The 17394-nt window shown below is 37.3% G+C and overlaps 1 protein-coding gene across 5 annotated transcripts in view; it reads right to left on the reverse strand.

The window, feature by feature from the left end:
- TDRD5 (tudor domain containing 5) overlaps window positions 1-17394 on the reverse strand; it is a 106495-nt gene that overhangs the window by 17098 nt on the left and 72003 nt on the right. For 3 of the 5 annotated variants that reach the window (XM_045452723.1, XM_045452724.1, XM_045452727.1), the window contains 5 exons: window positions 16002-16214; window positions 15401-15467; window positions 11027-11227; window positions 10130-10288; window positions 7188-7349 (listed from right to left, as the gene is read on the reverse strand). In XM_045452723.1, coding sequence (XP_045308679.1) covers window positions 7188-7349; window positions 10130-10288; window positions 11027-11227; window positions 15401-15467; window positions 16002-16214 — 802 coding nt within the window. The remainder of the gene's footprint in view (window positions 1-7187; window positions 7350-10129; window positions 10289-11026; window positions 11228-15400; window positions 15468-16001; window positions 16215-17394) is intronic. The other 2 variants (XM_045452725.1, XM_045452726.1) reach the window with 2 other exon arrangements.

Here is a 17394-nt window from a genome sequence, read left to right on the forward strand (position 1 = left end):
GGGTGCCTGGGTAGGTCAGTCAGTTGAGCGTCCAACTTTGTCTTAGGTCATGATCTCACAGTTCATGAGTTCAAGCCCCACATCAGGCTCTTAGCTGTCAGTGCAGAGCCCATTTCAGATCCTCTGCACCCCTCTCTCTCTGCCCCTCCCCTACTTGTGCTCTCTCCCTCTCAAAAATAACCATTTATATATATAAATATAAATAAAAGCCTTGGCCTAAACTTCCTGTTTTATACAAAAATTAAGTGGATAGATTTATAAGCTAGTCAGAGAGTCTTCAGTCTTCACATCAAAATCACAATCCATCAAAAGAAAATCTGATGGCTCCGTCAACTGCATGTCTGACTTTGGCTCAGGTCACCATCTCACAGTTCATGAGTTCAAGCCGCGTGACCAGCTCTGGGCTGACAGTTCAGAGCCTGGAGCCTGCTTTTGATTCTGTCTCCCTCTCTGCCCCTCTCCCTCCCTCCCTCCCTTTCTCTCTCTTTCTCTCTCTCAAAAATAAACATTGAAAAAAAATCTGATAAAGAAAAATAAAGCTGGAAAAATCACAATCCAATTCCAAATCATACTACAAAGCTATGGTAATCTAAACAATATGGTACTGGCACAAAAATAGGCATATAAAGCAATGGAATAGAACAGGAAGCCCAGAAATAAACCTACATTTATATGGCCAATTAATCTTCAACAAAGGAGGAAAGAATATGCAATGGGGAAAAAGTCTCTTCAACAAATGGTGTTGGAAAAACAGGACAGCTACATGCAAAAGAATGAAACTAAACCACTGGCCTATGCCCAACACAAAGATAAATTCAAAATGGATTAAAGACCTAAATATGAGACCTGAAACTATAAAAATTCTAGAATAGAGCACAGACAGCAATTTCTCTGACACTGGACATAACAAATTTTTTCTAGATATTGTCTCCTAAGACAAAGTAAACAGAAGCAAAAATAAACTATTAGGACTGTAGTGAAATAAAAAGCTCCTACACAGCAAAGGAAACAGTCAACAAAACTAAGAGATCACCTACTGAATGGGAGAAGATATCTGCAAATGACATCTCTGATGAAGGGTTAGCACCCAAAATATACAAAGAACTTATACAACTCAACACCCCAAAAATAATCCAATTTAAAAATGGGTAAAAGACATGAACAGACATTTCTCCAAAGATGACATACAGATGGCCAACAGACACATGAAAAGATGCTCAACATTATTCATCATCAGAGAAATGCAAATCAAAACCACAATGAGCTATCACCTCACACCTGTCAGAATGACTAAAGTCAAAAACACAAACAACAAGTGTTGGAGAGTATATGGAAAAAGGAGAATCTTTGTGCACTGTAAGTAGGAATGCAAACTGGTACAGCCACTCTGGAAGACGGTATGTAGGTTCCTCAAAAGTTAAAAATGGAACTACCCTATGATCCAGTAATTGCACTACTGGGTATTTACCCAAAAACACTCATTCAAAGGGATACATGCACCTGTATATTTATTGCAGCATTAATTATAAGAGCCAAATTATGGAAGCAGCCCAAGGGTCTATCAATAGATGAATGGATAATGAGGTGGTGTGTGTGTATGGTGTGTAAAGAGTGGTGTCTGTTATATATATGTGTGTATACATATACACATATACATATATATACATATAAATATATAAACAATATTATTCAGCCATAAAAAAGAATGATATCTTGCCATTTACAACCACATGGATGGAGCTAGACAGTATAACGTAAGCAAAATAAGCCAGTCAGAGAAAGACAAATACCATATGGTGTCACTCATGTGTGGAATTTAAGAAACAAAACAAATGAGCAAAGGAAAAAATAAAAAAGGAGAGAGAAAGACAAACCAAGAAACAGACTTTTAACTACAGAGAACAAACTGATGGTTACCAGAGGGGAAGTGGGTGGAAGTGGGTACACTTACCATGATGGGCGCAGAGTAATGTATAGAACTTTGAATCACTATATTGTACACTTGAAACTAATATAACACTTTATTATCAACTATATTAGAATTAAAATTAAAAACTTAAAAAATGAAAATTAAAAAAAGAAAATGTGTTAAAATAGACTATATCAAAATTAAAAAATGTTTTCTCTGCAAAAGCCCATGTAAAGAGGACAAAGGATACAAACTGGGAGAAAATATTAGCAAACCAAATATCTAATAAAGGAGTGGGATCCAGAATATAAAGAACTCTCATAATTCAAGAGTAAAAACATCAAAAAAAAAAAAAAACAATTAGAAAATGGGAAAAAGACATTTCACCAAGGATGATACACAGAGGGCAAATATGCCATTAGGGAAATGCCAATAAAAGTACTGTATACCTAACAAAAGGGCTAAAAAATAGTGACAACACCAAATGCCAATAAGGATGTAGAGAAACTGGATTACTCAATACTTGGCTGGAGGTAATGTAAAGTAGTACAGCCTCTCTGGAGAACAGGATGGCTGTTTCTTATCAAACCAAACATGTAATTACCTCACAACCTAGCAATTTCGCTCCTGAATATTTATTCCAGAGGACTTATGTTCACCCAACAACCTGTATACAAATGTTCATCACAGCTTTCCAATAGCTAAACCTCCAAACATCCCAAATATTCTTCAAAGGGCTAATGGTGAAACACCGTGACATGTACATGTACATGGAACGCTACTCAGCAAAAAAAGGAAAAGAACAATTTGTGCAATAACTCAGATAAGTTATACTGAGCAAAAAATGCCAACTATATGATTTCATTTATACAGCAGTTTTAAAATGACAAAATTTTTAAAATGTAGAAATGGTTAGTGGTTGCCAGGGGTTAGGGATTATGGAGAGAGGATGAGTGTGGTTGTAATAGGACAATACAATTCTCATGAGGATGGAAGTGTTCAGTATCTTTAAAAAAAATTTTTTTAATGTTTTTATTTATTTTTGAGACACAGAGAGACAGAGCATGAGCAGGGGAGGAGCAAAGAGAGAGGGAGACACAGAACCTGAAACAGGCTCCAGGCTCCAGGCTCCAAGCTGTCAGCACAGAGCCCGAAGCAGGGCTCAAAATCACAGACTATGAGATCATGACCTGAGCTGAAGTTGACGCTAACCGACTGAGCCACCCAGGTGCCTCCGGAAGTGCTCAGTATCTTGACTGTGCTGCTGGATACACGAACCCACACATGTACTAACACTATATAAAACTACACGCACACACACACACACACACACACACACACACAAATACAATTAAAACTGGAGAAATTTGAATAAGATAGGCAGATTTTATCAATGTCGATATCCCAGTTGCAATACTTACTACAATTTTTTAAAATGTGGCCATTGGAGAAAATGGGCAAAGATTACAGAAGATCTCTCTGTATTATTTCTTATAATTGCACAAGAATCTTCAGTTACCACAAAATGTCAATTAAAAATAAAAAAGAAATAAAACTAATTTTATATAATCTTTTCCAGAAAATAGAAAAGAAAAAGAACACTTCCAAATCTATTTTATGAAGCCAGCAGTACTCAGGTACTAAAACCAGGCAAAGGGAGGGGAGGGTGGGTGATGGGTATTGAGGAGGGCACCTTTTGGGATGAGCACTGGGTGTTGTATGGAAACCAATTTGACAATAAACTTCATATGTTGAAAAAAAAATAAAATAAAATAAAATAAAAACAGGCAAAGACCGTACAAGAAAACTACAGACCAGTATCTTTCATGAAAACAGACATAAAACACCAAATATTAGCAAATGGAATCAAGCAATATAAATAGAATAATACACCATGATCAAGTCGGATTTATCCCAAGAATTCCAGTCTTCTGCAATATTTGATCAAAAGAAATCAACATGATCACATCAATACGTACAGAAAAACCATTTAACAAAATTCACACCCATGTATTCATGATAAAACCATTCAGCAGGACAACAAGATGTCCTCTCCCACAACTCTTGTTCAACATCATATTTGAAATTCTAGCCAGTATAATTATTAATAAGACAGGAAGAAAGATTAAGACATACAGATTGGAAAGGAAGAAATAAAACTGTCCCAATTCAGACATTATCATCTTTGTAGAAAATCTCAAAGGAAATCCATAAAGCACCTCCTAGTTTTGCTAGTTCATAGGATTAAGGTCAAAATACAAAACTCAACTTGTATTTATTAGCAATGAAAATATGGAAACAAAAAGGTATCACAACTGCTCCCAAAACAAGTGAAATATTTAGGCATAAAGCTAATAAAACATGTCTTGTATACTGAAATTGTAACACCCTGACAAAGGTATAAAAGAAAACCTACAGAGAGAAATATGTTGTGTTCACAGATTAAAGATGTTAATTCTCCTTGAACTTATCTATAGATTTAATGTAATTCCAATCAAAATCTCAGATATAAATTGATTCTAAAATTTACATGAAAAGTAAAAGGAAGGTGAGTATTAAAAACAAGTTTGAGGGACACCTGGGTGGCTCAGTCGGTTAAGTGGCCGACTTCAGCTCAGGTCATGATCTCATGGTTTGTGGGTTCAAGCCCCTTTCAGGCTCTGTGCTGACAGCTCAGAGCCTGGATGCTGCTTCAGATTCTGTGTCTCCCTCTCTCTCTGCCCCTCCCCTGCCTGCTCTCTGTCTCTCTCTAAAATAAACAAACATTAAAAAAATAAAAATAAAAATAATAAATAATAAATAAATAAAAACAAGTTTGAAAAAGAATAAAGGAGGAGGAATCCTACTACCTGACTTTAAGAGGTATTATAAAGCTACAGTAATCAAGACAGTGTGTGGTATTACTGAAGAGACAGGTAGATCGATGGAGCAGAACACAGAGTCCAGAAACAGACACACACAAATGTAGACAACTGATTTTTGCCAAGTCTACAAAGGCTATTCATCAATGGAGAAAGCACTGTCTTTTCAAATGATACTAAAACAACTGGACATCCATACATAACAAAATTAATATTGACCTAATCCTCATACCTTACACTAAAATTAACTCAAGATGTCTTGATACAGAAAACACTGTACATAGAAGAAAAATACTGATAAACTGGAATTTCTCAAAATTAAAAACTTTTGCCAAATAAAAGACACTATTAAGAGCATATCTGATATGCTACAAGTAGAATACATTTGAAAATCACATATCTGACAAAGCACTTGTATTCAGAATATTTAAAGAAAAAAAATGACCCAACCAAAAAATGGGCAAAACACTTGGACATTTCACCAAGAACTATGTATTATAGATGGCAAGTAAGCACATGGAAGGATGTTCAACAAGTCATTAGGGAAATGCAAATTCACACTGTGACGCTACTACATATTTGAATAGCTAAAAATAAAAATTATTAATAATATCTACTGCTCTCCAGATAAGAACAGTTTGGCATACACTTATCATATTACTCCTGATTACGTTTATAAAGAAATCTGTACACAAATATTTACAGAGGCTCTATTCATAATTACTCAAAACTGAAACAACCCAAATATTTTTCAATAAGTGAGGATACACAAATTATGGTATATCCATTCAATAAACTACTACTCATCCATCAAAAGGAACAAACTATTGATATATGCAACAATTTGGATAAATCCCAAAGGTACCATGCTAAACTGAAGACACCAGTCTCAAACAGTTACATAGTCTATGATTCCACTTACATGACACCTTAGAAATGGAAAACTCACATAGTGACGGAAAACAAATCAATGGTTGCTAAGAGTTGAGGATGTGGGAAGACTGATTATAAAGGGATAGCACCAGGGAGGTTTGTCCGGTGATTGAACCATCTTGTATCCTGATTATAATGACAGTTACACAAATTGATACATGTATTAAAGTTTATAGGACAATACACCAGAAGAAAGTCAATTTTACTCTACGTTGATTTAAAAAGAAAGAAATCCTAACACTAGAGAAAATAAAAAGTCATTCTGGAAAGGAAAAGTTGCTACAGCATACTACTTGACTGTCAATAGCATTCACAGTCATAATAATGTAAATATTGATCTAATTGAAAGCGTGGTATATAACAAGATTAGCAACGGGCGCCTGGGTGGCTCAGTCGTTAAGTGTCCGACTTCAGCTCAGGTCATGATCTCGCGGTTCGTGAGTTCGAGCCTGGCCCCACGACAGGCTCTGTGCTGACAGCTCAGAGCCTAGAGCCTGCTTCGGATTCTGTGTCTCCCTCTCTCTCTGCTCCTCCCCCACTCACACTCTGTCTCTCTCTCAAAAATAAACATTAAAAAAAAAAGTTTAACAACATTAGTAAGATGGAGGGGGAGGGGGCAGAAAGGATGTGTGTGTGTGTGTGTGTGTGTGTGTGTGTGTGTGTGTGTGTGTGGTGAGGTGAAGGGATTAAAGAGAACTAAACCCTCATCATTCATAGAGGGACATAACACAGAAAATTCAGTAAATAACAACATAAGCATGTTATTTAATGAAAGAAATAGAAGTAAATTCCAAAAGCAGCAGCTAAAAGAGATGAAATGGTTGCTCTGTGAAATACAAAATGTAGAGGAAGGGATTATAGGTCACTCTAAGGTAGGTGTACATAAACATTTGATTAAAATAAAAATAAGGGGTGCCTGGGTGTCTCAATTGGTTAAGCATCCAACCCTTGATTTCAAATAAGGTCATGATCTCACGATTTGTGGGATCGGACCTGCATCAGGGTCTGTGCTGACAGCATGGAACCTGCTTGGGATTCTCTCACCCCCTTTCTCTCTGCCTCTCCTTCGCTCACTCTAGTACACATGTTCTCTCTCTCTGCCTCTGAAAATAAACATTTTAAAACATAAGAAAATCAAAATACAATACATCCTCCAATAATGCTGTCAACACTTTTCCTCTTGGGTTTTCCCAATATTGTTTCTCAATACTAGTTTCTAATCACTACACAATTCTTGAAGACCATCCGAAGCAACAAGATAGAAACTAACACATCAAAGCCAGATGCCTTTCCTTTTTTGTGATCAAGACTATGTTGCTTCAACTTTGGTGTTGGTGACAGTTGTAGAGAAAATGTAATTCATCTGTGAAAGGTGCTCTGATGGCACCGAAAGCAGAATGTAAAGAGCTATTTTATTCCAATCCCCTTCACTTGTGAATTAATTATATTAATCACATTTTCAAAAAAATCCTTCCTTCTCCTACCTCATTTTCTTCCTTCAGATCCTTCAACTCTGGGAAGGACCACTTGGGATCTTCTCCACAGCAATTATCTTGGGTTTTCAAAGAACTGAATTCAGAATCCTTTAATGGCTCCTTTAACTCAGATTTAAGGTGACTGAAAGCCTTTTCATCATTAATATCCTGCTTGTAAATATGAAAGAAGGAATTATTTTCTAAAATAATTATTTTAGAAATTATTTTCTACAGGGGCACCTGGGTGGCTCAGTCAGTCAAGTGTCCGACTTCAGCTCAGGTCATGATCTCATGGTTTGTGGGTTCAAGCCCCATGTCAGGCTCTGTGTTGACAGCTCAGAGCCTGGAGCCTGCGTCGAATTCTGTGCCCCTCTCAGCCCCTCCCCCACTCTGCCCCTCGCCCACTCATGCTGTCTCAAAAATAAATGGTAAAAAAAAAACTGTTTTAAAGAAATTATTTTCTACACTAATGCTGTTTCTAAAATCTGTATGCCCATACATTCTAGGAGGAATTTTTCACTATGGGTCACACAAATGCTACATTATTTTCTAACTTTATCCATGACGCTGTATCTTCCTATCCTGCTAAACTGTCCAAGCCAACAAGCATTTGTTGAGCACACATTATGAAATGTACACAGGGTAGCTCTGTGGATACAGAGATGAGTGCAGCATGTCCCAGCTCTTAAGGAACTCAAAATATAGAAGGAAGACACACAATCAGATAATCAACATACAACCTTCAGTGTAGAACCATCACAGAGACATGACCAAAATATTGCTGGGGAGGAAGACGCCTGAGAAGATGCAATGAAAGAGGTAACACAAACTGTCAGGATGCTTAAAAGAAGAGTAGGAATTATAAGGAACCAGGTATATGGCGGGTGGGCGGGGGGGGGGCGTGCCAGGGGCTGGGTTTCGGGGGTGGGGGAGGGTCTTAAAATGTTAAAATATAGGTGGGGGTGGGATGCGAGAATTTTAAGTCTTATCTCTTTTGCAGAAAAGATGGCCTTATTTCATTTTCGGGACTGAACTATGATCAATACAATAATGACAGGATATTCTAAAATTACAAAGGTTGTATTCAAGCCACTATTTAAGAATGAGGAAATATAATTGTTCTAATCAAGTAATAAATATTAAGAAAATTCAGGCTTCAGAAAGTGTTATGGGCCAAACAAGCCTAAAATTTTAACATAAACTAGAAATCTAAAACTCTTTTACTGTTTCAAACATGCAGCAATAAACATTCATACATATTTTCCAGAACAGGTTAATCTCCCAGTGGTCAAACTGGCCTTCTGTTTTTATCAAATACTTTGTACATGTCTACTAAAAATATTAAGATCATATCCACAATTTGATTTTACAAGTCAAATATATAAATCCTATTTAAGCAAAATACCCTTTTCTTATTTTCTTCAAAGAGAGTAAAAAGGCTTGCTGTGCTCAAAACATGTTTGGCTCTCAAATTGAAAACACCCTGTATTCGTAGCCCAATACTTGTTGTTGTCATGAGGAATAGAAGACTCAGAGGACATACTGATTTGTTCAAAAATCATTTAAGTTCTTACTATGTGCTTCACTTTACTTATATCTAAAACAGAGATACTAAAATACCAAGCTGGTAAAAGTGATCGTGAAGACTAAATTAACCAGTACATGTGAGTGCTTCAAACAGCCCCTCCCATGTAGTACAAGTTCAATAAAGGTTGCTGTTGCTAATTTTTTTTAATTTTATTTAATTTGTTGGCTGGAATAATACCTAATTACAATAGTAGTAGTAATGATACTAATATTGTTATTATTGTGGGTGGGAGTCACCAAGGTTTACAGAGAAAGAAATAAAGTATGAAGAGTCTGAAGTGTGCAGAGGGAAGAACAGCATTTGGATGAGTATAGGTAAACTCACAAATGCACCAAGGCAGCCATGGGATTTAGCATATGCAAGAAATAATACAGAAGAAAGCATGACTGAAGCAAAGACTTCTGGGTTTTAAGTGTATTTATTCATTTTGAGAGAGTGAGAGAGAGAGGGAGAGAGGGAGGGAGGAAGAGAGAAAGAAAGAGGAGACAGAGAGAGAGAGAGAGAGAGAGAGAGAGAACGAGCAGGGGAGGAGAAGAATGAGAAGGAGAGAGAAAGAGAATCCCAAGCAGGCTCTACACCATCAGCACAGAGCCCAACACTGGGCTCGAACTCACGAACCAGGAGATCATGACCTGAGGTGAAATCAAGAGTCACTCAAATCAAGAGACGTTCAACCAAGTGAACCACCCAGGCATTCCTGAAGCAAAGTTTCAAACCAAATAATGAGAGACAAGGAACTGTTAAGATCATTGCATAAAGTTTCCAAAGTTTCCTAGGTTTGGAAAGCCTCAGATCCTCATCTATAAAATAAGGATTGGGCGCCTGGGTGACTCAGTCAGTTAAGTGTCTGACTCTTGATTTCGGACGGTTGTCATCTCACGGTTGTGAGATTGAGCCCCGTGTCGTGAAGCCTGCTCGGGATTCTCTCTCTCCCTCTCTCTCTGCCCACCCCCCAAATAAATAATTAAAAAAATAAATTTTATTTTTATTATTTTATTTTTGAGACAGAGAGACAGAGCGCAAGTGGGAGAGGGACAGAGAGATAATGAGACACAGAATCTAAAGTAGGCTCCAGGCTCTGAGATGTCAGCACAGAGCCCAACATAGGGCTGGAACCCACAAACCTCAAGAATATGACCTGAGCCGAGGTCAGATGCTTAACCGACTGAGCCACCGAGGCGTCCCCAAAAATAAATTTTAAAATAAGAACAATTATGGTAACTTTATCACAGGGATTTTATAAGAATTAAATAACACATTATGCTGAAAAGTGCTTTTTATAGGGGCTGGCATATAGCAGGTACTCATTAAATGTTAATAATAATGAAAACAATTATAATAATATTTGCAAAAAAACTCTTACCAGGGTATCTAACTCACTCTCCTTTGATTGTGGACTTATCTCTCGGTCTTTGTTAAAATAGCGTTGCTGGGAAGGATAACCCAGTTCTGTCAGGACCACGTCCTCTGGTCCTGCACCAGACTCAGTATATAAAGCTAAAGGGTTGAATTCTCTGAAACCCTAGGATTAAAAAAAGAAGGAAGAGGTTAATTAGAGAAAACAATTAAAAAGTTAGCACTTCATAATTTTCAAGTGTTGTGGAAATGTATTATCTTCAAAAACTTAACAGTTAAAAAAATTTTCCATAGTGACAATTTTTCCTAGTCACAAAAATTATCAACATCAATATTAACAGTGATACAGACATCACTATCAATATTTGCAAAATAAGAGACTGCTGTCTTCTCTAAGATGACCTCCAAGAAAATAGTCTGAGGTGGGGTGCCTGGGTGGCTCAGTCGGTTGGGCGTCCGACTTCGGCTCAGGTCATGATCTCGCGGTCCGTGAGTTCGAGCCCCGCATTGGGCTCTGGGCTGACAGCTCAGAGCCTGGAGCCTGTTTCCGATTCTGTGTCTCCCTCTCTCTCTGACCCTCCCCTGCTCATGCTCTGTCTCCTTCTGTCTCAAAAATAAATAAATGTTAAAAAAAAAAAAAAAGAAAATAGTCTGAGGTAAGATTGAATCCTCCAATCAATTATTTAAAATACAAGCACTCACATTCTAAAGAACAACAAGCCAAATGTATTTTTTGTGGTTATTTGAAAATTAAGAGAGTGCTCTGCATTAAGAGGGCAGGAATCTTACAAATGTCTCCAAGATTAAAGAGTATATCAAATAACCTCCTGCATTAAATTCTCTTACACCTTCAAGGGCTGAGATTAAATAAAATCTATTACACAATACATCCCGACTGATCCACCTTAGAAGGGACATTTTCTCGGCATACAATAGCATGGCCCTCTGTTCTCAAGACATGATGGAAGTAGATGTCTTCATTTGAGGATGTATCACAGAGAAAAATGTTAAGGATTCCATCTACATATTCATCCACTACCCCCACTAATGGCTTCAAACCACACAACTTCTGGAACTGCAAAATAGCTCTGGACGTCCAGTGTTCCTGAAATAGAATCAAGACATGAGATTTAGATGATAAATTCAAACATTAATTATAGTAACCATATACAAAAATAAATTCCTAATGAACTAGAGGTTTTAGTCGAAAAACAAAACCATAACAGTACTAGAATAACACACTTCAGGATAGTTATGATTGGGAATGAGAAAAGTAAGAAAAAAGGAAAAATTATGAAAAATGTGACTGTAGAAAATCTTTTATCATTTATGTGGTGAAAAACTTCCGTTTTCAGAAATGGTTAAATTACTGGACTAACTCTCCCACAGAAACAACTGAAATTTCTAAAGTATTTTTAAAATATGTCCAAAAGTATCCAAGAACTATCAAGAGTAACATTATTATCAGGACAAAATTAAAGGGAAAGTGGGAACTATTTTACCTTAAAAAGGAAAAGAAATAAACTAGCCTTCACATGGATTTGCAGTTCAATTTTCACATCACCTGGACAGTACACAAATCCTCAAGTTGTTCATCTAAATTAAGGTGATTCCAGACTGGTAGTATTCCTAGGCACCTGGTAGGAACAATGCAGATCTCTCTAGAGGTAGGCAGTCTCAGCCCGTATTATTCAAACATTCTTACAAATAATTTTTCAAAGACAATGAAAACTATGCAGGCAAAGATAAAAGGCACACAAAGAAACAACAAATCACAAGTAAGAACAAGGAGGAACAACATAAACCTTCAAAAACTTTAGGTATTTGATTTCCCAGACAATTATAAACAACTAGACTTACTACACTTCAAGCAAAAACAAAAAAGATTTGAAAGCTTTTGCAAGTATCAGCAATCTATAAAAATTTATCTAGCAAAATTACAGGTCAAAGAGAACTTTTAGAAAGTAACAACACAATAACCAAAACTTAAAACCCAACAGGTTGATTCAGTAGCGATTTGGTAGAATTAAAGAGTAAATCAGTAAAGTGGAAGATAATTTGGGAAAAAAATACCCAGAATGCAACATGGAAAGACAGAAATAGGTAAAATACAGAAGAGAGGTTAAAAAATACAGAAGATAAATTGAGAAAGTTTAACATACGTTCAATTGTGGTCCTGGAAAAACAGACATAAAAACAGAGACAGATGGAATATAAATATGAATAATGGGAAAGACAATAAATAACTGAAGAGATAATGGCTGGGAATTTGCCAGATTTAATAAAAAGTAACAAAGCACGGATAAAATGGAATTCAATGAACCACAAAGTAGGATAAATAAGAATAAATTCACACATAAAGATACTAACACTGAAGCTCCAAGCAACCAACAGGAAATGTTACAAAGAGCTACAGACAAAAAGGACACTGCCTTCAAAGGAACATCCATCAGACCGACTACTGACCTCTCCAATAAGGTAAGGGAGACCAGAAGCCACTGTGATGAGATCTTCAATTCACTAAATGTATTACCTGCCAACCTAAAATTCTACACCTAGTGAATGTATCTTCCAAAATTAAGTGCAAAGTTATGTTTCCAGGTAAACATAACTAAGTTTGCCATCAGCAAACCCTCACAAAATGAAATCTTAAAGGATACAGTTTAAATACAAGCAAAATGTTCCCGTAGGGTTTGAGTGGTGAGAACAAAGGGCCAAGAAACTGAGAAATACATGACTAAATCTAAATGCACATTATTTTATGTGGTCAATTTGTTGAGGGGTTAAAAACGATAACAATAATTATACAACAAAAACAGATCAGCAGAGGAGGTTAAAGAAGAAAGTGTTTTTAATGTTCTTGCATCTTTACATACAGATGTGTTTATGTCCTAGAGGAATCCCTAAAATAATATAGTGTGTTACTTAATGGAATTATTTAAAAACTTCCAAATGATGCATGCAGGGTGAGAAAAAGAAAGAATAGGTAAGCCAGTGATTTTTCACCAGGGCCACTAGGTTCTCCTAGCACCAGCAGAGTTTAGTAATCAACTAAGGATTTGGGCAGATTGCATGCACTGATTTTGGAACACCCATTCTGTGGCTCCCTCCCTTCAAGCATTTCTCCCTTAACTCTCAGCTTCAGCCAGTCCCAAATGATGTCTTCTAACTCTTCAAGCCAGCAAGGCTATGGACTGGGGAGTGACCCCAGGATAGAAGCTGAAAATTTCCTGATCTTACCTACTGCAGCTTGACCTCCAAGGATAGATTTCTGCTTCTCTGCCTGCTTTGGATTTTGTCTATGGGAGCAGTCATCCCACCATGCTACTCTATTGCTACTCTGCCATTACCAAATGCATTTACTATTTTTGAAACCAGGAAAAAGATGCAGAAATACAGTGAGAGTCACTCACTTAGTTATAAACATTAAGCACCTACCATAAAACAACCATTCATCTAAGCATCAGAGGTACAGTGGTAAAGAGACAATGCCCCTCATCTCAGGAGCTTACCCTGTGTATGTGAACAAATAATTAAGATCATACCCGACAGTATTATAAAGATAAAGTGACAATGAACGAAGTGGAAATGTGTACTTTCAATTGGCACCATGGTCAAGAAAGTCCTTCTTGGGGAAATAACATCTGAGCTTAAATCTGAATGACAAAAAGGAACCACCCATGAGAGTTCTTTGAACAAGCTATTCCAATGATCAGAATTGGCAAAAGCCCTAAGGTCAGAAGAATTTCAAGAAGGAAATAAGAAAACAAAAAGAGAAACAAAAATGGAAGCCATCTGAATAATATGAGAATAATGACCACTACCTACAAGTGGGTCACAAATTTAGCCCTGAGCTTCCTGGTAGTAGTAAAGAGAAGCCTGGTCAAGGCTAACATGCACCCTAGAAAACAATCCTGAATACTGACTTGCACAAAAGTCGTAACTGCATACATTATTCACAATAACATCAAAACAGATTGAATGTCTAACAATAAAGGGACAGTTAACCTATGGTAGACACTTACCCTAAGAGATTACTGTGAATCTATGAAAATTGAGAACTATGGCAACACATAAATTTATGCTATAATAATGCTGAGTGAAGAATATGATTACTATTTTATGTAACCCTGGAAACCCTACAAAAACCCTGACCCCCCAATATCCAATAAACTAAATTGAAAGGAACACACATCAAATTTCTAAACTGAATGTGTCTGAATGGTAGAAAAACAGGTCATGTTTTCTTCTTTTTCTTTCCTTTTACTGCGTTTTCCAGATAAAAAAAAGTTTTAAGGAATAATGCATGTACATGTAAGCAAATGATAAGGTAAGCAAATGTGGTGTAATAAGTGTGTATGCCACATGTATTTAAGCGTTCTGAGGGAAAAACACAAAGTCAGGTGCACGATAATCTTAATTACATAAACAAATGTATCTCTGTGGATGAGGACGCCTCCTGCTTCATCCCACTCACCTCGCGCAACTACATTACTAGAGAATTCTTAAAAAACCCCCACATAACTGAGTACGGCAGTTCCTGAGGTACGCCCTTCAGTTGCTCCCCCATATCTACAGGACAACGCGTAGACTCCTGAACATGGACACGGATCCCCACCACAGGGCCCTATTTCTCTGGCATAGCTTGCCGTCCATCAACTCCAGCTCACGTGCCACCACAGAGACAGAGCCACTTAACATTTCTCAAATTCAAGATGTTTTATGTTACTTTTCCCTTTGTCTGGAATGTTCTTCCTTTTGTGTCCAGTTATAGTCCTACTCTTCCTTCAAAGTTCCACTCTACCACAGGGTCATCCCTGACCAGCCTCAACAGAGATGTAAGCACAGTCCTCTCTTTGCACATCTGGCACATGCTTTTTTTTTTTTTTTTTTTTTAACATTTATTTATTATTGAGAGACAAAGACAGAGCATGAGCATGGGAGGGGCAGACAGAGGAGGAGACAGAATCTGAAGCAGGCTCCAGGCTCCGAGCTGAGCCCAACGTGAGGCTCAAACTCACAAACTGCTAGATCATGACCTAAGCCGAAGCTGGACACTTAAGCGACTGAGCCACCCAGGCACCCCTGGCACACACTATTAAATATCCCTACAGCGAATGTGACGCAGCACAGGACTGACTTCTGGCTCCATGTCCACCTTCCAGACTATCTACAACGATTTCTTTTAGGGCCCATTCCAGGTTTTGTTTTTGTATCCTGAGATCCTCAGACTGTTCTCAGCACCAAATGTTTGCTGATTAAATGGGAACAGGCATACCTGTACTGGTCTCACCCAAGCCAAGGAACAAGGAATGGCCTGAGCCGGGAGCTTTGTGTAGCAGCACCTGCAAGAGATGATCACAAACCCCAATATTCCATCATGTTTTAAAACTGCATTTTATGGAATCTCTAATCCACTCTTGATTTTAGCTGTTTACAGCACTTCAGACTATTTTACTCATGCATCTTTAAATTAATGCCTTACACTTCAACGCATTCTAAGTAATAAAAATTTTAAACATCATAGTCCTTGAAACCCATGCAATTAAAATATAGGTAGGAACAGACCAACCTTCATGCTATATAAATGCAATTCTTAGCATCACCCCAAGAATCATTTTCTTAATAAGAGATTGTTTTTTAGAGTTTCATGGTCCATTCAGATTTAGTCATGTGAAAGAAGACCTAAGAGATTATAATCCCAACGTGAAACTAAGGGACCATATGCCAAGTTCATTTGCACTAAAAAAAAAAAAAAAAAAGAGGGATGGAAGAAAGGAAGGCAAGAGAAAAGAGCAATCTTAACCCCATGCAGCTTTAGCATTATGAGCATTATGATTCAAAACTTAGTAATAATTTAACCAGATTTGTTAACTCACTTGAGAAACCTTAGGGAGGACTTCTGAACAGTTCCAATATTTCCGAAGTCTGGGTAGAATACTTCAACTTCCTGTTTCCCGAGGACTTGATGGATAATGACCCGATACCACCACTTATCCTCAGAAATCCTGACACAACAGAGATGTCCCGGCTGGATAAAATACTCCGGCATGGCATATCGATCAGAAACCAGCTGATTGGAATAGCAGCGCCTGTAGAATTCCATAAAACAGGGAATTTCAAAGAGGGAGAAAATATCATTTGATGCATCAAGACCAAGAAAGTCTTGGCAAAAAGCAGGAAAAAAAAATCCTCCTTTTCCTGATTGGTTAATGCTTATTAATACCAACTAATTTTATTTTCCTCTTTCTTTTCCAAATCCCTTCTCTTCATCAATAAACTTCTTCACATGGAAAGTTATACACTCATTTTACCTCATATTCTCTGAACAAAATGCAATCCAACTTTATTCCTCAGCACTTCCTAAAACAGACATTTTTAAGACACCAATGGCCCCTTAATTCCCAAATCCAATAGCCTGTCTCGCCAGCTTTCGATATACTTCTTTCTCTGCAACATGACCCTGATCCTATCCTCTTTCAAACTCTATCCTACTTAGTTTCCAAGACACTATTTGCTCCTACTTCTTCTCTGTCAATAATTATTCTTATATTGGCTCTCTAATTGCCTTTAAAGTTTAGGTTCTCTGGGATCTTACATTTAGGAAGTATAAAATAATAAGAGCTCAGGCTTTGAGCCCAGTCACATGAGCTCAAATCGTGACTCCATCATTTACTAGCTGTGTGACTTTATCTTTCTGTGCTTCAGTTTACTTGTTGAGCATGGAGAGGACAATAAAACCTTAGCAAAAATAGATGAATGCTAAGCACAGAGTCCAAATACAGTTAAGTACCCATTAACTATTACTATTCTTTCTGTACACCATCTCATCCATTTTCATATCTTTATACCACTACAAATAAAACGATTCTCCATCTTGATCTTTAAACTCTGAATCACTTCGGAACTTTAAAACTTTATTTCCAGCTGTACAGAGAAGATGCTAGTTGTTCCCCAATTTTCATTCTCCTAATAGAATCCCAAATTTTAACTGAGTATATAGCCATTCAGACTTCCCAGATTCCTTAGCATCTAGATGTGAATACTAAGTCCTGAGCAATGAGATGTGAGAAAAAGTGTGCATGATTAGGATGGTTAAATTTTATGTGTATTTTACCACAATTAAAGTAAAAGTATAGAAATTCTAGCTCATGTCTTTCAAAGAAAACGGCACATCTCCAACCACCTACCTTCTTCTCATTCTCCTTCCCACTGGCTGAAATGAGGATCTCATGGATGTGATGGCGAGCTACATGCTGGACCATGTAGATG

The sequence above is a fragment of the Leopardus geoffroyi genome, chromosome C3 (assembly GCF_018350155.1).
Source record: "Leopardus geoffroyi isolate Oge1 chromosome C3, O.geoffroyi_Oge1_pat1.0, whole genome shotgun sequence".
Lineage (NCBI taxonomy): Eukaryota > Metazoa > Chordata > Mammalia > Carnivora > Felidae > Leopardus > Leopardus geoffroyi.